Source organism: Asparagus officinalis, chromosome 9, assembly GCF_001876935.1.
Source record: "Asparagus officinalis chromosome 9, Aspof.V1, whole genome shotgun sequence".
In the NCBI taxonomy this organism is placed as follows: Eukaryota; Viridiplantae; Streptophyta; class Magnoliopsida; order Asparagales; family Asparagaceae; genus Asparagus; species Asparagus officinalis.
Window position 1 is genome coordinate 7,725,134 of NC_033802.1, and position 24,864 is coordinate 7,749,997.

Consider the following 24,864-nt stretch of genomic DNA (forward strand, 5'->3'; position numbering starts at 1 on the left):
ATAACTTCCAAGGGTGGTTCCGGGTATTTTATCTTGTTCATAGATGATCATTCGAGGTATGCTTGGATTTATTTTCTTAAGCATAAGAATAAGATATTCGAGATATTTAAGAAGTGGAAGGCGATGATTAAAAACAGGATATGGAAGAAATTAAAGACATTAAGATCTGACAACGGTACAGAATATACAGATGATGCTTTCAAGGAGTTCTGTGATCAGGAGGGCATTACTAGACACTGGACAGTTAGATCTACACTACAATAAAATAGGATCGCGGAGAGGCTGAACCGAACATTGCGGGAGAAAGCAATGAGTATGCGATCTTATGCTAGATTGGACAAGAAATGATGGGCAGAAGTGGTGGCTACAGCTTGTTATATTGTGAACCGTTCTTCACATTCTACATTGGATGGTGATACACCCTATAGGGTGTGGTCATGGGAGCATGCAGATTATGAGAGGCTCCTAATTTTTGGGTGTACCCCCTATTATCACATCAACGAGGGAAAGCTTGATGTGAGGGCCAAGAATGCTATATTCTTGGGGTATGCAAAGGGTGTAAAAGGATATCGTCTTTGGTGTACAGAAGATTCAAAGTTCGTGATCAGTAGTGATGTTACCTTTGATGAGAAATCCATGATTGCTAGGGAGCCCAAGGATATTGGTGTTAAGACTGTGGAGACTTCAAAGTATCATGTTATTGAGATAGAACCTAAAGACCAACCAGGTTCTAGTCATGTTCAAGTGAAAAATCAGGTAGATGATGAGTTTGAACATGAAGAGGTTTAGCAGGAGAATACACAATTACTACAACAATAGCAGCTCGAGGATAGCTTGGCTTCCACTAGGCCAAGACGAGCATACAAGCAGGTACTGAAGCTAGGGGCTAATCAACCCCTGAAACACTATGGGCAGGTTAATTTGGTGGAATACGCACTCTCGGTGGAGGATGATGAGTCGGTCTCCTTCAAAGAAGCTATTCGAGATAGAGATAATGAGAGTTGGTTAGCTGCGATGGAGGAGGAGATGGAATCTCTTCGGAAAAATCAAACATGAGAGGTGGTCCTATTGCCTGTAGGAAGAAAAGCTATTGGTTATAAGTGGATGTATAAGAAAAAGGAATATCCTTTAGAGCTCAATGGTACAAGATACAAGGCGAGGCTAGTGGCTAAAAGGTTTGCACAAAGAGAGGATGTGGATTACAATAAGATATTTTCTCTGATGGTGAAACACACTTCTAGTCGGGTGCTATTAAGTATTGTTGTTCATGGTGATCTTGAGCTGGAACAACTCGATGTAAAGATGGCCTTCTTGCACGGAGACTTGGATGAAGAGATCTATATGCATCAACCGGCCTTCTTGCACGGAGACTTGGATGAAGAGATCTATATGCATCAACCTGAGGGCTACAAGGTTGAGGACAAGGAGAATCATGTGTGTCGCTTGAGGAAGTCACTCTATGGACTGAAACAATCTCTTCGGTAGTAGTACAAGCGATTTGACTCCTTCATGCTGAAGCATGGGTTTTCCTGAAGTGATTATGATTATTGTATTTACATTCGGAAGCTTCGTGGAGGTGATTATATCTATCTTATTTTCTATGTGGATGACATGCTTATTGCTTTAAAGAGCAGGGTGGAGATAGATAGACTGAAATCTCAACATGATAAAGAGTTCGAGATGAAGGACATGAGCGCTGTAAGGAAAATATTGGGTATGAAGATTAGAAGAGAGCGGGCAAATCGACGATTGTTCTTGAGTAAGAAGGGCTACATAGAGCGGGTGATCGCGAGGTTCAGGATGCAAAATGCAAAGTTGGTGATGACTCCATTGGCTTTACATTTTAGGCTTTCAGGTAAACAATCTCCTATTACAGCGGAAGATAAGGCACACATAGAGTGTGTTCGTTATGCTAGTGTAGTTGACAGTTTGATGTACGCCATGGTGTGTACACGCTCGGATATTTCACAGGCGGTCAGTGTGGTCAGCTGATTCATGGCGAATCCGGGAAAGGCACATTGGGAAGCAGTGAAGTGGGACCTGAGGTACTTAAAGGGTACTGTTGATACGATTCTGTGTTTTAGTGGAGATACATGTCAGATTGATGGGTTTGTTGACTCAGAGTATGCGGGCGATCTAGATAGACGACGATCTACTACTGGTTATGTATTCAGAATACATGAGGCTCCAGTTAGTTGGCGATCAATGTTGTAGGCTACAGTGGTACTTTCTACTACAGAGGCCGAGTATATGGCCATGACGGAGGGAGTGAAGGAAGCATTGTGGGTGGGGTCTTCTAGACGATCTAGGGTTTGAGCAGGAGAACGTGAACTTGTGGTGCGACAGTCAGAGTGCGATTCACTTGGCAAAGAATCAAGTTCATCATGCTCGTACCAAGCATATCGATGTCAGGTATTATTTCGTGCGGGATGTCATAGAGGAAGGTGATATTTCTCTCATGAAGGTGCACACAAATAAGAATCCCACAGACATGTTAACCAAGGTGATCACATGTAGTAAGTTTAAGCATTGCTTGGACTTATTTTATGTCAGCCCATGTTAATTTGCCCAAGAGGGCATGGCCCTTCGGGGCGGTGATGGGGTGAGGTGGAGACAATTATTTAGAGAACAATCGCAGAACTACGGTTAGCTTGATCCAGGTGGAGGGTACGTAGGCAGCCGCGGTATAGTGGCGCAGCTGGTTTGGCCTGGTTTGGTGGTTTCAGATTTCTCTGGTGATGTTCGCGGTGTTCTTCTGGTGTTCGTCTAAAATTTAAGGTTTATCAAATGATGTACGAGGTGAAGAATTGTGAACGTGGGGGTCACACCCATGAGTGTGGACATGTGTAGCGGGCCCAGGGCCCACCCGAGATACATGTATAGCAATACATGTATCTCCCAAAATTGGGTCACACTCGAGACAACCCAGGTCCGATTCTTCTCTTATAAATATCCCTTCTTCGAGGGTTTTGTAGTGGGTTTTTTTGGCGGCTGTGTGAGGAAAAACAACGGAGGGTTTTTTCGGCTGCAGAGAAGAAAACAGAGGGTTTAGTTGGCCTTTTTTTAGGAGTTTTTCAGGAGGCTTAGATATGAGATCTTGAAGAGAGAAAAAGAGAGAGCTTGGAGGGATTTTACAAGAGAGATGTCAATTTCTTTTGGGTAAAAATCATAGTTTTATTTTTGAGATGAGCTTTGTGGATTGTACAAGTTATCGGTGTTCTCCTCATAGTGAAATCTCCCCTCACCCCTCCCGTGGACGTAGGCAAGTTTGCCGAACCACGTAAATCTCATGTCTTTACCGTTTTCTGGGTGTTGGCTATTGCTTGTAGGCTCCCTCGACAATTCAGTCCTAGAACTGATGAGAGGAAGAATGTATATCTCACTTTGTTGAGATATTTTACTTTCTATTATTGTTTCCATTGTGAAACGAGAATATAGATGTTGGCTTGAGCTTTTGTGAAAATAAAAGGCATGGCTTTCTCTCAGGTTATATCGCTTCCGCGGCGTGAGAACGTGTCTCTGCGCCCAACAATCTATTTGAAAAAAAAAATAATAAAACTATATATGGTCTCTTTGCAATGGGTGATCCTATAGGGAGTTTGTTCTCAATTTACTTTTTTTTTTAAAATTAAGATAGGTCAATGAGTACTGCATCAACCTTACTATCATCTTCTGCACGAGATAGTGACAAAAATGTCTGAGGACTACATTTTCAAATTTGCGCCCAACATTATTTTTGACAGCATAACTATTATTGTTCTACAGACAAAGAAACTGCTACTAGGTTGCATGAGTAACAAGTACCAGTTACTTTGATAATTGTTATTAATTATTAAATTCTTGGAAAACAGTATTTAACCTACTATTTATTATTACTTCTCTGAAATCGGTACATCAAATTCCGGATTCATACGAGAACCCTTTAAACAAAGGGCTTTTTTTTATTTTAGTCTCTCATATCTTCAATATTTCCAGTTAATCCCTCAAATTAGTGCAATTATTATAAATACTCCAATTCCTACATATTGCTATTGCTACTTTTGATTCAGGGGATAATTTTAAGACAATTTATAAGAACCCCCCTTCCCTTACCCCTTCCCCGTCCCCTCCTCCGTGTAACAACAGCTTTAATGGTTTGATTAGCTAATTTTGAGAAAACTCATAAGAACAAGGACCTAATAGTAATTTCATCATATGAGGAACTAATTCCAAGGTAATCAAGCTTTAGGGGACTAATATCGAAAGAAATACAACCCTTAGGGGTTGTTTGGATCGGTTTTTTGGATGAGTAAAAGGGGAAAAAGCTGCCAACAATGTCAGTTTTTTGGCAGCTTTCCCCCAAAATCGCCTCTTATTAGCCTCTATAAGACACAGCGCGATTTTGGCGGGAGAACTGCCCAAAAATGCTGACATGTTGGCAGCTTTCGCCATACTTTACCCATCCTAAAAACCGGAACAAACGGGGCCTTAGTTGTGTATCAATGAGTACTTTTTTTTGGATTAATTGCTAACTGACTCCCTACCGTATCACCCAATCACAAAAAGACCCGTATTATTCTATTTGATTTCGAATAGGACTTCCTATAATTTTGCTTGTTGCGAGTAGATCTCTTATGATATTCGCCCAAATGCGAATACATACGTTAGCGAACTTTTTCGACTCTTTTAAAAATATAAAAAATGAGCAATTAGTTATTTGTCTGGTGTTAGGGGCCCACCACCCACCACAACCCCAACCACACTCCCCCCTCTCAATGCTACAGTAAACCGGGTCCCACATGAGATTTTAAAAAATTTAAAATCCCATGTGAGTCCCGGTTTACTGTAGCAATGAGAGGGGGGAGTGTGGTTGGGGTTGTGGTGGGTGGTGTGCCTCTAACATTATTTCAATAGAAATATAGAGAATCTATATGCCTCCTCAAATATTTTTAATGATTTTCAAAAGCAAAAACGTAATTCACTCGGGTAGTCTATCCACAACAAGTAAAATTACAGGGGTCTATTCCCAAAAAATAAAATAGCATGGAATAGAATCTCTCCGCAGTTGGGTGATACTGCATGGCATTTGTTCCCAATTAAAAAAAAAGTGATTTTTAAAAGAAAGGTCGATGAGTACCTTCCTACTTCATCTACCTTACTATCATCTTGGACTCAAAACTCATGTCTTGGGCCTGAGTCAAGTGATTACCAAAACACTAATCCTTTGCTTTTTCTAGTTTTGATCTCAAAAATTTTTACCGTCTTTGATTCTATTTATTCCTCTTGTCAATCCTCAGGAGGACTTGAAGCTGGAGCTCATCTCCTATTGGAGCAGTTCAGCCTCTCATCGTGCCAGAATCGCCCTCAATCTCAAAGGTACAAAAAAAAAAACTAACATTATCCACTGATTCTTGAGGATTTCAATTCTATTTCGTCTGGATTAAAGACCCAACTTGTTGCATTATGAAAAAACCTATCCTTGTCTGGAATTTCATTGATGGAAGTTTGTGCCCACATAAATGTTGGGAAAGATTGAGAAATCCCAGGATAATTTCCCCAACTAAATAAGACAAAAATAACCCCAAAGATTTTTAGCGTGGAAAACCCTCCAAAATGAGGAAAAAACCACGGGACCTGTAGGCCACTTAAAACTTCCACTAGAACAATAATGGGATTACACACTTCACCCTTAGGTCTTTCACAAAAACACAACTTCAATTTGGGGATAAAACTTCACAAATTGGCTTTCAATTTTTCTTCTCAGAAAAAACTCTCTCTATGTTTCTGAGGCTCTCACAATTTATTTTCTTTGAGTTTTCAATGATGATACTGAACGAGATATCATCAATTTATAGAGAAACGAATTACACATTTTTCCATGCGCGGGTCCCATGGAAGAAAAAATTTCTTTGGTCGGCTTGCTTTCGGTGGCCGAAAGCAGCTACCCCCCTCTTTCTTTATTTGATGGCCGCCCACGTGAGGTGGACCAACAAATCATTTTTTTTTCTAACAACATAACAACTTTCCATTGATTCGAGAATCTATATAATTCTACAAATTGAACTTGTCTGTAGTAAAACCGGTTGCCTCCTCCTACCCCATTTGGAGCAAAAAGGCATCAAAGTCAGACACCCATTCGTATAATCATACAACAAATTGTCGAAAAGAATGAACCAAACAATCATGAAAGGATTTACTTGCTTCCTTCGATTTCTTGAGGCCGCCACATTTTCTTCTCAATGCAAAGCAACCCCTCATTATCCTTGGGCATAGGTCATTCGAATCTCCCCGTGCAAAGATTTTGCCATGTTCTCAACGTCGTTTATGGTTTCTACGTTATCTCTTATAATTAGCTTTCCTTCTAGTCTCAATACTCTATTGACCTCAGCAATTACAGATAGTAGTTTGCACCTTGTTTGAGCTTGGAAAATAAACGGTCAGCATGGAGAAGGTCATATGTTCTCGGGTATGCGCTGAATGATTCACACCAATCATGATATATGCCAAACAAACCCCGCTCAAAAATAACAGGAAGGGTATCAGGGGCATCAATTAAAACAACATTCATAACCCACACTTGCATGTCCCTCAAAGCTGCAGCAAAACCTCCATAAATGGCTCTCATGTCCATGACATTTCTCACAGTAGACCAATCGATTCCCATTCCATTCAGATACGATTTGCTCACAACATGTTTCCAGTGTTCATAATCTGCTTCAAAGTCTTCAATGGCAGGTTTACCATAAACCCCTGTCTGAGAAGTGCTTAGCCAATAAGGTGCCTTTCCCAGCCTTTCCGGCCATTGCTCTGGCCATTGAGACCCACGAACAGAAGGATCTTCAGGCACTTTGTGAATGCATGCTTGAAGGGAAACATTCCAGCCATTGAGACCCACGAACAGAAGGATCTTCAGGCACTTTGTGAATGCATGCTTGAAGGGAAACATTCCAGGCAGCACTGGGATCATCAGATTCTTGGCAAAGTGGAGGACCGTTTTCCGATCTTGCTTCATAGAATTTGTTGTCTGTAGGTTTTCTGTAGATTGCTAGACCCACTTGGTTCAGGGAATCCTTTGTTTTCTTCACCATTTCCCAACACATTTGTTTTGTCAGCGCAGTCATTGCTTTCCATATCTCGACATTTTCTTGATCACTCCTATAAACTGGTGTTGCAGACCACACAAAATAACCACCAGGACATAATAACCGGTTAAGCTCCAACAAAAGCATACCACCTTCAATGTGCCATGGGACTCTACAGCGGGCACAATGAATAACATCGTAGACCCTCCCAGGGAAAGGAAGCCTTTTTGTTCCCATGACTGCTGATATAGCTGGAATTCCTCTTTCAAGAGCAAACTGTACTTGAGCTTCATGCTCTTCTTTAGGAGCAAATGACATGGTTAACACATCCCTATCAAAGAGATACCCACCAAAACTAGCAACTCCACAGCCAACACCCAAGACAACTCGGGTTCGTTTTCCCCATGCTATATCAGGGAATGACTCTTGAATTTTATCAATGTAGTGGAGTGCACCATTGATGAATTGAGTTCCACCTCCAGGAAATGTTAGATACTCTCCAGTAACTTTCACCCAATTCTGGTGCCCCTTTACCTCAGCGAGCTTGGTATGCGGCACATTATGGTACCAGATCTTGTCCCTGCTATTGGGCCACTGAATTGGCTTTTTTATATCCCTCCGGAAGCGGTACAAGGCATGTGGGTCCCTCTTCAGGGAAATGTCTTTCTCGGTGTTCATAATGCCCAGTAAGATGAAGTTTTTTAATAGCTTCTACATTGTCAAGACAAGGAATATAATCTGCTCCAGCTTCTGTGTTACAAAGTTTCCAATTGTATTCAGCATTTTGAACTTTTGATGAAGACTGCTGAACTTCATTCTCGTTTTTTAACTCAGCAGCTTGAGTTTTCCATGCTCCATTTGAGGTATCGGTCTCTTTCAAGATTTATGACTGGGCACCGTCAGGAAATATCTCTTCCTTTGCTTGATTCCCAGTTTGGTTCTCTTCAGACTTCTGTTCCTCCCCCTTGTCTTGATTCTCATCTGTCTTCGCTGATTCTTCACCATTCGCATTTCCTTCAGAATTCTGTTCTGAATTATTGTCTGGTCCATTCGTCTCACCGCTTTCTGTGTTTGTGTCTCCACCTTCATTATTACTCGTCTGCAATTCATCTGAATCATTTTTGTTATCATCAGAGTCTGTAGCGGGACTCTCCTCTTGGGTCGTCTCTTCAGACTTTTCAGTCTCTTCAGAATTGCTATTGCTATCTCCTGATGGGACTCTCCTCTTGGGTCGTCTCTTCAGACTTTTCAGTCTCTTCAGAATTGCTATTGCTATCTCCTGATGTATTATCAACAGTAGTATCTCCAGAATCCTCAGATGTCCTAGAAAAAATCAACAGTAACTTGTTCGGTCATTTCTGACTTATTATCTTCTGACGGAGTTATATCTACAGGAGCTACGGTAGACGACGTCATCATCCATACTCCCACTAAGCAGAGAGCGACAAGTACGACAATGGTTGTCGTTGAGCAGTAGGATGATGACTTCTTGACCATTCTCGGGCCTTTGCTAAATGACATCTCTCATGTACACAAAAAACTCCACTAGTACCTTACTTGAGCTGAAAACGAGATTAGATCCAGAGACGATAAGGGTTTGCTCTCTCTCACCGGTGGTCAAAATGTATTCAATCCGAGTTGTTCTTGGCTTGGCAGCTAGTCTCAATCTAGAAGTTGAACAACTTGACGTAAAAACCGCATTCTTACATGGTGATCTTGACGAGGAAATTTACATGGAGCAACCCGAAGGTTTCCAAGTCAAAGGGAAGGAGAAGATGATATGCAAACTGAAGAAGAGTTTGTATGGTCTGAAACATGCACCTAGGCAGTGGTACAAAAAGTTCGACTCATTCATGGAGAAAAATGAGTACAACCGAACGACGACTGATCACTGTGTCTTCATTAAGATGAAATTCTCTTATGGTGATTTTATCATTCTTTTGCTTTATGTTGATGACATGTTAAATGTAGGTCAAGACTTCGGCAAAATTAACAAGTTGAAGAAAGAATTGAGCAAGTCCTTTGCGATGAAGGACTTAGGACCTGCTAAGCAAATTCTTGGCATGACGATTACTCGCAACAGGCAAAATCGAAGAATCTGGCTATCTCAAGAACGGTATGTTGGAAAAGTTCTTGAAAGGTTCAACATGAGCAAAGCTAAACCTGTTAGTTCTCCACTGGCAAGTCACTTCAAGCTTAATGCGAGTCAATGTCCTTCAAGCGACGAGGAGAAATCAGAGATGAGCAAGGTGCCTTATGCATCAATGGTTGGCAGTCTTATGTACGCTATGGTATGCACCAGACCAGACATTGCTCATGCTGTTGGCGTTGTGAGCCGATTCCTATCAAATCCTAGAAAAGAACATTGGACAGCTGTCAAATGGATACTCAGGTATCTCAAAGGTACTTCCAGTCATTGCTTATGTTTTGGTAATGATAAACCTATATTAGAAGGATATACAGATTCAGATATGGCTGGCGACGTGGATACTAGAAAGTCTATATCCGGGTACCTAATAACATTTGCAGGGGGAGCTGTCTCATGCAATCACGATTACAAAAATGTATTGCCTTAAGCACCACAGAAGCAGAATACATCGCAATTACTGAAGGTTGCAAGGAGATACTATGGATGAAGAAGTTCCTACAAGAGTTGGGCCAGAACCAAGAAAATTATATTCTCTATTGCGACAGTCAGAGCGCAATTCATCTCAGCAAGAACCCGACCTTCCACTCAAGGTCCAAACACATCGACGTGAAGTATCATTAGATTCGTGATGTGTTGGAAAATAAACTACTGCAAGTTGAGAAGATTCACACCAATAACAACGAGACAGATATGATGACGAAGACTCTGCCTAGAGAAAAACTTGCTATCTGCAAAGAGATTGCTGGTGTGGAGGAGCCCTGTCCCACATGAGGTGAAGGGGAAGATTTGTTGGTCCACCTCACGTGGGCGACCATCAAATAAAGAAAGAGGGGGGCTGCTGCTTTCGGCCACCGAAAGCAAGCCGACCAAAGAAATTTTTTCTTCTATGGGACCCGCGCATGGAAAAATGCGTAATTCGTTTCTCTATAAATTGATGATATCTCGTTCAGTATCATCATTGAAAACTCAAAGAAAATAAATTGTGAGAGCCTCAGAAACACAGAAAGTTTTTTCTGAGAAGAAAAATCGAGAGTCAATTTGTGAAGTTTTATCCACAAATTGAAGTTGTGTTTTTGTGAGAGATCCACCTAAGGGTGAAGTGTGTAATCTCATTATTCTAGTAGAAATTTTAAGTGGCCTACAGGTCCCGTGGTTTTTTTCTCATTTTGGAGGGTTTTCCACGCTAAAAATATTTGGGGTTATTTTTGTCTTATTTAGTTGGGGAAATTATCCTGGGATTTCTCAATCTTTCCCAACAATAAAACCCTGATGCAATGTTTGCGTAAAGTTCCCAAATTTTGGATGAGTGATTTTTGAAATTTTTTAAAAGAAGAATATAGAACATTTCTCTTCTTTCTGTGATAAGCATTATGGAGGTATCAACTCATTATATACAAGCCTATAGAGCATGCTTTTACGGGTTGTATATGGAATACGAGGATGGATGTCGTGCTCTATATGGTAATGTGTTTACAGGTTATGCAAGAAAGAATATCAACCAATAGATGGTAATGTATATAGACACTCTCCCTCAAACTCAAGATGTCTTGTCGAAGAGCCTATGGAGTTTAGAAACCAAGTGCCTGAAGCGTTTTACAGGACGAGCTTAGCTAGTACATCTGCTATCTGGTATAGCAGCTTGAGAGTTTGTTTTTGAAAATGATGTCGAACAAAGTGACAATTGATTTCTATATGCTTTGTATATTCATGAAGGACATCATTGTGAGCTATTTGAGTAGCACTTTTACTGTCACTGAAGAGAGGAGTTGGATGAGACAGAATGCTGCCCATATCTTGAAGAAGCCTACACAGCCATATAATTTCAGCGGTGGGATGTGCCAGAGCTTGATACTCAGCCTCTGTACTTGAGCAAGGAACTACTGTTTGTTTTGTGCTTTTCCATGAAATGAGAGAGTCGCCAAGAAAGATGCAGCAGAATCCAGTGGTAGATCGGCAATCTGTAACATCACCAAGCCAATCTGCATTAGAAGAAGCTTGAAGATCGAGCGAAGAGGTGGATGAAAATAGGAGGCCTTGATGTAGTGTAGAGTGAATGTCCTGTAGGATGCGAAGGACTGCTGCAAAGTGAACAGAGTGAGGTTCAGCCACGAACTAACTAGCTATATGGACAGCGTGGCTGATATCTGGTCCAGTAATGGTGGGATAATTGAGACTTCCAACTAACTGCCGATAAAGAGTTAGATCCGAAAGTGGCTTTCTGTCAGTAGGTTGAAATTTAGTATTTAATTCAAGAGGAGTGTCTGCAGTTTTATTGTCAGTTAAGCCCACTCGAAGTAGTAGTTCAGAGGCATATTTGACTTGAGAAAGGAAATACCCTTGAGGTCAATAGACAACTTCTATCCCCAAGAAATATCAGAGAATGCCAATGTCCCTCATCTGAAAACATTTATTAAGATGACTTTTGATGTTCTGAATGCCATCCAAGGCATCTCCGGTGATGATCATATCATCAACATACAAAAGTAATAAAACAAGCCCTCTAGCGGAAGAATGAACGAAGATTGTTGTGTCATGAGAGTTCTGAGAGAAACGACATTGTATGATTGCGGTCCTAAATTTGTCAAACAAGCACGTGGTGCTTGTTTGAGATCATATAAAGCTCAATGAAGTTTACAGACTTGATGTGGTTGATGAGGAAAACCAGGAGGAGGTTTCATGTAAACTTCTTCTTGAAGATTGCCATTAAGGAAGGCATTTTTAACATCCATTTGATGTAGTCGCCATCCTCGAATAGCAGCCACTGTTAGAAGAGTTCGACAGTAGTCATGCGAGCAAGGGGGCAAATGTTTCATCATAATCTATCCCATACTCTTGTGCAAACCCTTTGACAACTAATCGAGCCTTATATATCTCAATAGATCCATCAGAACTAGTTTTTTTTTTGTAGACCCATCTACACCCCACTACGGATTTTCCAGGGGGTAGATCAACACGTTCCCAAGTATTGGTTTCCTGAGTGCAATGAGTTCATCATTCATGGCTTGTTTCCAGTGCAGACTGGAGGAAGCTTCTTGATATGATTGAGGCACGTGAAGTGAAAAGATGGTGGATATGTAGCAATGATAGTCACTGAGAAGCCCTGGGTAATGATGCTCGGGGATGTTGTTGGTTGTATCACTTTCTGGGCTTTTCGGGTTGACAAAGTTTGGAGCAAGTGTTGATCGGAACTGAACCAATCTCATTTCTTCTCGAAATTGGTAGTAAATAATTTCAGCATCAGTCATCCATTTGGGTGCCATAAGAGCCAGTTCCAGTTGATTCCAGATAACGGACAACTGAGAATGAAAATCTGATAGGGACTGGTCTTCTTGTTGCTTCATGGAACAAATATCCATTTCTAATTTATATCTATGAGCAAAATTGGTTTGATTGTACCTGTTGGATAAGAAGTCCCAAGCTTCTTTAGCATTCTCAAATTTTCCGAATAGCATACTAATAGATGGATTCACGGTGTTTGCAATCCATGTGAGTATTTTGTTATTATTGATCTCCCACTCATCAAAACTATTAGTAATAGTAGCCTTGTCTGGACATTTCTTTCCGCCAGTTACATACTTCCAGAGGCCCTTTCCTTTCATAAAACTTATCATGAGAAAGGACCAATGGCTGTAATTGTTCCCATCAAGATTAACAAGAATGGGCTGAGCATGTTCCTGGGCCATGACTCTTAGGTTGGGGTAGCAGACCACAACAGGGGCAGTTGTATTGAAACTGAAGACAACAGTGACCGATCTGGAAGATGTCAATTTCAGCTGAATCTCGAGGTTCAGGAGTTAGGACTGAAAATGTGCACTAATTTGCAGAGGAGATAAGACTGTTAAGATAGAGTTTGAAGCACCATATAGATGCTAGAGGAGGCCGGACTGATGGATCTCAGAAATTCATGGCTCTGATACCATGAAAATATTAAAAGAAGAAAATAGAACATTTCTCTTCTTTCTGTGATAAACATTATGGAGGTATCAACTCATTAGATACAAGTCTATAGAGCATGCTTTTACAGGTTGTATATGGAATACAAGGAAGGGTATCATGCTCTATATGGTAATGTGTTTACAGGTTGTAGAGGAAATACAAGGAAGGCTATCATGCTATAGATGGCAATATGTTTACAGGTTATAAAAGGAAGAATATCAACCAATAGATGGTCATGTATGTTGACAAAATTTTAATGGATTTTGATAAAAATGTGTTAATTTGTTTCTGTTAGGACTGGAATATGATTACATAGCTGTGAACCTTTCAAAGAATGAGCAGTCATGTCCAGGTCAGCGACAATAAATTTCAACTCTTGCTTATGTCAGTGTTTACTGTATTCATATCTATAAGTTTATTGCCTTAAAATTAGATATATTATCAGATAGCTTGTGTCCTATTTTGATTACTTGTAGAGTTTGAGAAGGTAAATCCAACCAAATATGTTCCTGCATTGGTGGATGGCGATTTTGCACTTGCTGATTCTTTTGCTATAATTCTGGTGTGTGAAAATTCTACTTACCTTTTAAATTGATTATTTCCTATGTAATATTTTCTCATTTGGTTTAGTTTGATATTGATAGTATTTGGAGGACAAGTACCCTGAACATCCATTGCTACCTCAAGATCTTCAGAAGAGAGCTCTAAATATCAAGGTATGAGTACAATGCTTATTGTTACATGTACTGTTTAGAATTACCAGTGAACCTTCTATATGAATTTCTTTTTTTAGATATCAAGCATTGTGACTCAAGCATACATCCTCTTTCGAATCTTCGTGCCCTGGTGAGTAAACACTACAAGGCTGTTTCTTTGTGTATTGATATGTGTTGGTAATGTCAGTACTAGGAGTTTAAATACATCCCATAGATTATCTAGGTTTTTTCTATGCTGCTTATTATCTGCAGAAAAGATTGGGGCAGAGTATCAATCTGGATGAGAAAATGGCATTTGCTCAGTCTAATATTGTCAAAGGCTTTACAGGTTGACTTTCCTAAGTAGTCAAAATTACCTTTCTCTAAAATTATCTTAAATATGTTTTAACATGATAATTTATCTAGAATGTTCTTCATACTGAGGTAAGGTTATAGAAAACTCTGGGCATGCTAGGCGTCAAACCGGAGCCTAGCGCCTAGGCGGATGCCTATACAGGGCCTAGATGGATTTTTTATTTATTTAAATGGTGGTGGAGGACTGGTTATGTTGAAGGTTGGAGTCGGTGGAGGAGCAAGAGTCAATGGAGGAGGCCGGAATATGTCAGAGGGGGTCGGAGGATGTGGAGGCAACGAGAGAAATCACGATCAAAGACCTAAACGGTGTAGTCCATGTAAGCATCCCATGCTACCCTAGGCACTTCCAAGATCTACGCTGGTGACCTAAGTAGCGCTTAGGCTTAGGTGGACGTCTAGACTGCTTTTTAAAACATTGGAGATGATGTGCCCAGACTTTTCAGAAAAGCTAACATGTTGTCTACATGTAAGCACTAGCAGGAGAAAAGTGTAACAATCTCAATTTTTCATCATTGTAATGTCTCATGTTTGGTTATAGGGTAACTTACATTGAAACCCATGAACATTTAGCGTTGTGCAACAAACTCAAACCCCGATGAACTTTCAAAATCGTACTAAACCCCCAATAACTTTTACAGAAAATCCTCAATGTCTTGTGGGTAAATTACACTAAACCCTCAATATCTTTTGGGTTTATCTGTTTATTTGGGGTTTTCTGCAAAACGGAAAAGTTATTAGGGGTTTAGTGTAATTTCAAAAGTTCATAGATGATTACTAAAAAACGCTAAAAGTCTATAGGGGTCTAGTGTAATTTACACTTGGTTATACAATACGATACTGTTGAGTGAAAAAAAAGAAATGTTCACCCTTGTTAGCTCATTAAGAATTACTATAGTTTAACATCTGGGTCTACTGGTATTTTCAAGGTGAATCATGTTGGAGTTGTGGTGTCTAATTGGACTGTGCAGGTTGACCCTCCAAAAATTATATGTTATGTAAAATTATAAACCTGTAATTTTTGTTGTGCGCAGCGAAAATTTTGGCAGCACATCGGCAGCACAACAAGAGAGTCAGGTCGCAATAGGAATTCTCGTTTCATCAAGGAAACAAGAATCATAAACAAAATATTTTAACAAAGTGGGATATCAGTTATTCCTCTCATCAGTTCTAGGACTGACCTGTTGAGGGAACCTAAATAAGCTATTACAAATCACACAAACAGCGAGAAAATTAATTTTACATGGTTCGGCAAATTGCCTACGTCCACGGGACAATGAGGGGGGAGATCTACTATTAGAGAGAGAGAATACAAATAGGGTTTACAGTCACATAACTTAAATCCCCAAACAAACTCTCAAATCTCACATAAATATCTCCTCCAATGGATGCTCAAAACCCTAAAAGGGGCCGCTCAAAAATCAGCCGACACCCTCTACCTGCACACTTGCACACGTTGACGACTGATTCTTTCTTCTGCCTTGCACGCACAAACTAGGGCACGAAAAAGCTATATTTATAGCGTCAAAATATTCGGGTGGGCCTGTACACCAAATCTCTTCAAGCGTGAACTCTTCACGCGGCTTTCACGAGCACATGAGTTGGCCCCACCACGCCATAACTCATTCACAATTCTCCAACTCTGCAAAGTTTCTTTCAAAACTGAACCGACACCAAAGCATCCAAATATCTCACTTGTTGTGTCTAGTACGTCGTGAAGTTAATTCACGACAACGGACTCAATCCACAACAAGTCGGGAACCCGAACGAGAGTCCAAACAATCTCACCCTCATCAAAATCAACTAATCCAAAACCGGCTGCATCAAACATGACTGCTTATGTATCCTCTTGCCCAAGGAATCAAGCCTCACGTAGTTCATCCAAATGGCCACCAACGGCCTTAACAATCACGAATATGCAACAAGTCTTTATAATGTTCAAACTTGTTGCTCGGAACCACCTTAGTGAGCATATCCGTCAGATTATCCTTCGTGTGGATTTTCACAATCTTCACATCGCATCTTCAAGAACATCCCAAACGAAGTGATAACGAACATCAATGTGCTTCGTTCTCACATGAAAAACCTAATTCTTCGCTAAATAGATAGTATTCATGCTATCACAATGAATGGTGACGGACCGTTGCGATATACCAAGTTCCTCCAAAAGCCCCTGAAGCCAAATAGCCTCCTTCACAGCCTCCGTAATCGTCATATACTCTACCCCCGTCGTAGACAAAGCCATCGTAGACTGTAAGGTGCATCTCCAACACACCGACGCACAGGTCAAAGTAAACATACCCCATAGTAGACCGGCGTTTATCCAAATCCCCGACATAATCCAAATCAATATAGCCAATGCACAACTGCCTACCTGTAGTGTCCCGCTCATAAACTAAACCAACATTGAGCGTGCCTCTAATGTACCTCAAAATCCATCTCACGGCGTCCCAATAATTCACTACTGGATCGTGCATGTATCTCGAAACCATGCTCACCGCCTGTGATAAATTTGATCTCGTACATACCATCGCGTACATCAAGCTCCCAAGATTATCGATAGCGGATAGCGTCGCGTAACGGTGAGACATCGCTAAGGCTATTTCGGACTATTGCGATAAAATAGCGGTAAAAAGCGTAAAGTCAAATAGCGGTCTAATTTAGATATGTATAAACACTAAAAAAATTTAAAGAAAGATCTAAGAAATCTAAAGTACATATTGGATGATTTAAAGAGCTCCTAAACATGAAATAGACATGTAACCATCACGTAATACCGAAGATGACTGGACGAGTCAAAAAGTCGTCGTCTTCGAGAAGAAGAGCTTAGTGGTGACAGGACTGCCCTAAGAGGAGCTCACGATAAAGAAGGTGAGAGGAAGTATCAAGGTAGGTGTCAGAGGCTATGAGAGGTGGTGGGAGTATGCTGAAAATCACAGGAGACGGTGGAATGTAATGGTCAATGGTTGAGTTTAATTTTAAAAAAATAAGCCTCAAATTGCTTTTAAATAGCAGTCAAAAAGCAAATTTCGAATGCAATCGCTCACTATTTACCGTTATGACACACTATTAGCCGTTTTTGCGAACAGACATATTCCGTAATATGTCACCGCTATTGCGCGATAGCGTAGCGGGCGATAGCGTCGCGGGAAGGGACCGTTAACGCTTTTAGCGCTGCTATTACGGGCTATTTACCACTATTTATAACAGTGCTCCCAACCGCGCTTGCATATGGAGTCTTCGACATCAAATCTCGATCTTTAACTGTCTTTGGTGAAAGATCAGCTAAAAGTTTCAAATGGACTCCTAAAGGTACACTAACTAGCTTCGTATCCATGCTAACATGAAATCATTGTAGAACCTTCTTTAAATAAGTCATCTGTGTCAAACAAATTCTGCCATTTTTCTTGTCTCTGTCGATCTCCATCCCTAAAATACGTTTCGTCTCACCCAAATCTTTCATATCAAACTCTTTTGAAAGCTGTGCCTTCAACTCATCTATAGCAGATCTGGAAATAGAGGCAACCAACATGTCATCGATATAAAGTAACAAATAGATGTACGCACCTCCTTTTAACTTACGAAAATATACGCAATGATCAAACTAGCTCCAAGTGTACGAATGATCAATCATAAAACCATCGAATCGCCTATACCACTGTCGAGGAGACTACTTAAAACCGTATAGCGATTTCTTCAATCTGTAAACCAATTTTTTTTCCCTACCCTATACCATTATCGAGGAGACTGCTTCAAACCGTATAGTGATTTCTTCAATATGCAAACCAATTTTTCTTTTCCTACAGTTCGGAATCCCAATGACTGAGTCATATATATTTCTTCATCAAGATCACCATGAAGAAATACCGTCTTCACATCCAACTGATCAAACTCCAAATCATACTGTGCCACCAAAGCTAGCAAAATTCGAATCGAAGAATGCTTTACCACCGGAGAGAAAACCTCATTATAATCTATTCCTTCCTCCTGTGCATAGACCTTCACAACCAACTTAGCATTGAACCTCAATGGAGTGCCTTTAATGCTCTCCTTCTTCATGTATACCCACTTACAACCAATTGTCTTTCACCCCTTTGGAAGTTCAACAAGCTCCCACGTATCATTTTTGTGAAGAGACTCCATCTCCTCCTGCATAGCTACCTGTCACGAATCAACCTTCGAACTTTACTCGGCCTCTCTGAATGTAGTAGGCACTAACTCATCGATACTCTCCACCGGAAGTGTATATGCAACTACTGTATCGGTATACCGTGCTGACATCCGTATGTCTCTCATCTGTCTTCGAACTCTGCTCAACAAGCTCCCACGTATCATTCTTGTGAAGAGACTCCATCTCCTCCTGCATAGCTACCTGTCACGAATCAGCCTCCTAACTCTGTTCGGCCTCTCTGAATGTAGTAGGCACCAACTCATCAATACTCTCCACCGGAAGTGCATATGCAACTACTGTATCGGTATACCGTATTGGCATCTGTATGTCTCTTCTCGTTCTCCAAACCGCAATAGAATCCTGAACCTAAGCCGTCGGTCCCTGATCCTACACATCAGTATCCGTATCCTCCGTATCACCGTCGTGCTCGCCTGACGTCACCTCAGTCAGCACTCTAATGGATACTGCATCATCTGGACACTGTGAAGCTACATCGATCTCCACCACCTGCGATATCTCCTCTGTCGGGTCGCTCTCCACCTGATGAGAGCTGAGAAGCTTCAAAATAGAAGCCTCATCGAACGTGACGTCCCTACTCAGCACAATCTTCCTATCAACTGGATCCCATAGCTTGTATCCCTTAACACCACGCTTGAATCCTACAAATATGACATTCCTAGTTCGAGGTTCTAATTTATCTGTTCTCACATGATAAAATGCAGGGAACCCGAAAACTTTGAACTGGTCATAATCGTGTGCTGGCTCTCCTGACCACTTCTCCATAGGGGTCTTCCCCTCAATCGCAGATGAAGGCAGCCTGTTAATGAGGTGGCTCGCATATGATAGTTCCTCAGTCCAAAAGATCTTCTTCAAACCACTTTGTGACAATAAGCATCGGACCTTCTCCAGTAAAGACCGAGTCAGCCTCTCTGCTACCCCATTCTGCTGCGGTATATGAATAACCGTGAAGTACCTTTCTATATCCTCGTCTAGATATAGCTACAGAAAGGGGTCTGAAGTATATTCACCACCGTTATAGGATCGCAACGTCTTGATTTTTCTCCCAGTCTGCAGTTCAAACCTCTTCTTCCACTCCACGAATATATCTAGGACTTCACTCTTCTTTGTCATGGTGTACACCTAACATCGCTTAGAATAGTCATCAACGAACGTGACGAACCAATGTCGATCATCAAGTGATGCAGTCTTGGTGGGACCCCAAACGTATGTATGCACGAAGTCCAAGATGCCCATCGTCCTATGAATAGCAGTCCTGAACTTCACATTCGTCTTGCCAAGTACACAATACTCACAGAACTCCACTTTACCACTCTTGACTCCCTTTAATAGCCCCTGCTTGCACAGCGTCTGCATTGACTTCTCGCCTGTGTGTCTTAACCTGTAATGCCAAAGCCTGCTCATGCCCGCCTCTGAAATAACCGAAGCAACCTGGCCAATCTCGGTGCTCCCCTTCAGATAGTATAAATTTTGACTGCGGACTTCCTTCATCACCATCAAAGATCTCTTAGTAACCTTTGCTATAACGTCTTCAAAGATCACCTTGAATTCTTTTGCCTCCAAAGCTCCATCAGAAATAAGATTCTTCTTTAGCTGAGGAACAAATTTCACATCCTTCAATTCACGGATTACTCCATCGTGCATCCGAATCCGCACGATACCTATCCCATAAATACCACATGATTGATCATTTTCCACGACAACAACACCCCCATCGAGATGCAAACCAATCTCGCCTGGGGGTAATATGATAAGTAGCGTCGGAATCAAGCATCCAATCAGATGCATCTGCATGGTTCACCTTCGGAGTAATCAATAGAGAAAAGCTCGAATCAACGGAATCATTGCCTTTCGCAACGTTCACCTCATTGGCCTTCGGACCCTTTTTCTTGTTATTCTCCTTCTCTTTGATCTTTGGACAATCTCTTTTTCAATGTCCCTACTCCTTGCAAAATGCACATTAGTTCTTTCCTAGTTGGTGACGACCTCTTGACTTTGACTTTCCTCTATTACCACATTTCGAATATGGACTTCTACCTCTCGTCGACAAGGCCTCATCTGAAGTACTAGCAGGGGAAGTCTCCTTATCCTTCCTCCTTAAATCATAATTCGTCAATGCATTAGTAACTGTTAATCTTATAAGTAGAGTTTTGGAGAGAAAAGAGTTATGAGATTAGGGTCTCATACTCTAGTCTATATATAGTTTCAAAAGGATACAAGCCTGGTGTTACAACCGATGTGGGACTAAACCACTAATCCATATTACATATTATCTCTCAACACTCCCCCTCAAGCTGGAGCATATATATCATACATGCCCAGCTTGTCACAAATAAAATCTACCCGAGTTTTCCCAAGTGGTTTTGTTAGAATGTCTGCTAACTGATGACCTGTTGATACATGTCTTGTAGTGATGATTTTATCTACAATCTTCCTTCGAACAATATGACAATCGACTTCAATGTGCTTCGTCCTTTCATGAAAAACAGGGTTCTCAGCAATGTGAATTGCTGCTTGATTGTCACCATATAGTTTCATAGGACATTCTGGGGCAAGACCAACTTCTGTTAACAAATCGCGAATCCAGACCATTTCCAGTGTTACATTTGCCATTGCCCTGTATTCTGATTCTGCACTAGACCGGGATACTACGTTCTGCTTCTTACTCCTCCATGATACAAGATTTCCTCCAACAAATACGCAATATCCTGTGGTTGATCTCCTATCAACAGGACACCCAGCCCAGTCTGCATCTGAAAAACCTGCCACCCTTGTGTGTCCTTGATCTGAGTAGAGGAGACCTTTTCCTGGAGCTTTCTTTAGATATCGCAGAATTCTTAATACAGCATCCATATGAGTAGTTCTTGGTGCTGATAGAAACTGACTGACTACGCTCACCGCAAATGTGATGTCTGGTCTAGTTACAGTCAAATAATTCAATTTTCCTACTAACCTTCTAAATCGTCCAACATCTTCAAGAAGCTCCCCCTGATCTGGTAACAACTTAACATTTACATCCATTGGAGAATCAATACTTCTACATCCTAACATGCCAGCCTCTGAAAGCATATCGAGCACATATTTTCTCTGTGACAAATGAACACCCTTCTTTGACTTGGCCACCTCTATACCTAGAAAATACTTGAGAGACCCTAGATCCTTAGTCTGGAAGTGCTCATGTAGATGTTTCTTCAAACCGCTAATCCCAGTTGTATCATCCCCTGTGATGACAATATCATCCACATATACAACGAGCAGGATTCGCTTGCCATTATGTAGTCTCCAGAAGACAGAATGATCTTTCTCTGATCTACTAAGACCAAAGTCTTGGACTGCAGATGTAAAGGACTGCAGATGTAAAGCGACAGAACCAGGCACGCGGAGATTGTTTTAGGCCATATAGAGACTTCTTTAACTTGCAAACCTTCAAAGACTCCCCCTGAGCAACAAAGCCTGGCGGTTGCTCCATGTAAACTTCTTCATCAAGAAAACCATTAAGAAATGCATTCTTAATGTCAAGCTGATGTAAAGGCCAATGATAGGTAGTGGCAATAGAAATGAGAAGACGAACTGAAGTCATCTTAGCAACAGGAGAGAACGTATCCAAATAATCAAGACCATAGACTTGAGAGAAACCCTTTGCAACCAAACGCGCCTTCAAGCGCGCCAGAGTACCATCAGGATTGAGTTTAACAGTATAAACCCATTTGCAGCCAACCGCCTTTTTGCCTGGCGGAAGAGATACCAACTCCCAAGTATCATTTTGCTCCAAAGCAGCCATTTCATCCTTCATAGCTTGATCCCAACCTGGTATAGATAGAGCTTCGGACACAGTCTTGGGAATGATTACAATATCATCCACATATACAACGAGCAGGATTCGCTTGCCATTATGTAGTCTCCAGAAGACAGAATGATCTTTCTCTGATCTACTAAGACCAAAGTCTTGGACTGCAGATGTAAAGCGACAGAACCAGGCACGCGGAGATTGTTTTAGGCCATATAGAGACTTCTTTAACTTGCAAACCTTCAAAGACTCCCCCTGAGCAACAAAGCCTGGCGGTTGCTCCATGTAAACTTCTTCATCAAGAAAACCATTAAGAAATGCATTCTTAATGTCAAGCTGATGTAAAGGCCAATGATAGGTAGTGGCAATAGAAATGAGAAGCCGAACTGAAGTCATCTTAGCAACAGGAGAGAACTTATCCAAATAATCAAGACCATAGACTTGAGAGAAACCCTTTGCAACCAAACGCGCCTTCAAGCGCGCCAGAGTACCATCAGGATTGAGTTTAACAGTATAAACCCATTTGCAGCCAACCGCCTTTTTGCCTGGCGGAAGAGATACCAACTCCCAAGTATCATTTTGCTCCAAAGCAGCCATTTCATCCTTCATAGCTTGATCCCAACCTGGTATAGATAGAGCTTCGGACACAGTCTTGGGAACCAGATATGAGTCCAATGAAGAGATAAAAGATTTAAAGGAAGAGGAAAGATGAGAGTATGAAACGAAATTGGAGAGAGGATGTTGAGTGCAAGTTCGTTTACCCTTACGTAATGCAATAGGAAGATCATCAGAACTCGCAGACAAGGGTACAGTAGCTCTTGGAACAGGATTTGATGTAGAGGTAGATAGAGGTACAGGAGCAGAAGACTGACGACGTGTATAAACCTGGAGAGGACCCTGAAGGCGCTGTGGATCTTTACCAGTACCATTATCAGCCAGAGAGTCAACCTGCTGAAATAAAGTTTCCTGAAGGGTCAAATAGTCATAAGAGTCTGAGGGGCTGGAAGAGACAGATGAAGAATGACCAGCTTGGTGTTCAAAAAATGTAACATCGGAAGATAGAATATATCTTTGGAGAGACGGACAGAAACATCGGTATCCTTTTTGGGTACGAGAATATCCAAGAAAGATACCTTTATGGGACCGAGGATCAAGTTTAGATTTTTGAGGGCTAAAATTATGGACAAAACACAAAGACCCAAAATTTTTTGGAGGTAGATGAAACAAAGGAGTGTCAGGATACAGCAGAGTGTATGGAATTTTATTTTGAAGGACAGAAGACGACATTCGGTTAATTAAGTAACAAGCAGTAAGGATAGCATCACCCCAAAATTCTTTAGGTACATGTCTGTGAAATAATAAGGTCCGAGCAATGTCTAGGAGATGTCGATTCTTTCTTTCAGCTACTCCATTTTGTTGAGGAGTGTAAACACAGGAGGACTGATGCAAAATACCAGATTGAGCAAGGAAGTTGGCAAAATTTGTTTCTAAGTACTCCTTAGCATTATCAGATCGTAAGACTTTTATTGTGGATTTGAACTGATTTTGTATTTCTGAGAAAAATATTTTAAAGGTTGAGAACACATCAGAACGAGATTTCAACAAATATATCCAAGTAACACGCGAATAATCATCCACAAAACTAACAAAATATTTGAATCCCAATTTTGAAATGACGGGACAAGGACCCCATACATCTGAATGAACTAAATCAAAAGGGTGAAGAGCTCTGTTATTGGCCCGACTAGGATAAGACACGCGATGGTGCTTTCCTAACTGACATGACTCACAATCGAAGGAGGAAAGAGAACCTAAAGAGGGAACACGAAGTTTTAGTACGGGTAGAGAAGGGTGACCTAGCCGACAGTGGTACTCAAAAGCTGAAATAGTACTGATGCAGGCCACGTGCTCGGATGCCAACTCTAGCTCATACAGGCCATTGCGTTCACGTCCTGTACCAATCGTCTTCCTCGTCACCAGATCTTGAAATACGCAATATGAAGGAAAGAATGTTACTGTACAATTGAGAAGCTTAGTAATCTTACTGACAGATAAAAGATTATATGGAAAATCAGGTAGATAAAAGACAGAGGATAGGGGAAGGGAAGGAGTGGTGAGCGCGTTGCCAGTACCCCGAATAGGTTTCCGAGACCCATCAGCTAGGACAACAGAGTTAGAAATAGGTGAAAAAGAAGACAGAATACCTCGGTTCCCAGTCATATGATCAGTAGCTCCGGAATCTATAATCCAGGTTGGAGTGGAAGACGAAGTAAGAAAAGCTGTAGGAGTACCTGCTTGGGCAAGAGTAGCAGTGGAAGAAGATGGCACGGCCTGTGTATGCTGATACTGCTGGAAAAGCTGGAACTGTTCAAACTGACGACGCAACTGCTCATCCGGAAATGGAGACGACAGCTGAGAATGGCTATCCTGAGAAACGTTGTGAGAGGCCAGAAATGCCTCCTTCCCCTTCTTCTTTGGACAGTTAAACTTCATGTGACCTGGCTCATGACAATAGTGACAGTGGATAACTGATTCATCACCAGGGCTAACCCGAGATGGACCACCACGACCACCTCTGTGTCCACCACGACTAGAAGAATGACCTCCATGAAACCCACCACGACCATCAGAACCACTACGACCACGGCCACGTCCACCAGAGTAGCCTCCCCGGT

The 24,864-nt window shown here is 41.3% G+C and overlaps 2 protein-coding genes and 1 pseudogene across 2 annotated transcripts in view; 2 read left to right on the forward strand and 1 right to left on the reverse strand.

The window, feature by feature from the left end:
* On the forward strand, positions 5,045–13,868 carry LOC109823695 (glutathione S-transferase zeta class-like). Its single transcript, XM_020390028.1, has 5 exons — positions 5,045–5,180; positions 5,277–5,355; positions 13,442–13,498; positions 13,623–13,708; positions 13,791–13,868. Exons 1-5 carry the CDS (start codon positions 5,109–5,111, stop codon positions 13,866–13,868), a joined length of 372 nt encoding a protein of 123 aa, XP_020245617.1. The 5' UTR covers positions 5,045–5,108.
* Positions 6,097–8,606, reverse strand: LOC109823694 (annotated as a pseudogene).
* Positions 14,114–24,864, forward strand: part of LOC109823692 (probable leucine-rich repeat receptor-like protein kinase At5g49770) — a 28,092-nt gene continuing 17,341 nt past the window's right edge. The window contains exon 1 of the mRNA XM_020390027.1: positions 14,114–14,190. The gene's annotated coding sequence lies outside the window, so the exon portion shown is untranslated. The remainder of the gene's footprint in view (positions 14,191–24,864) is intronic.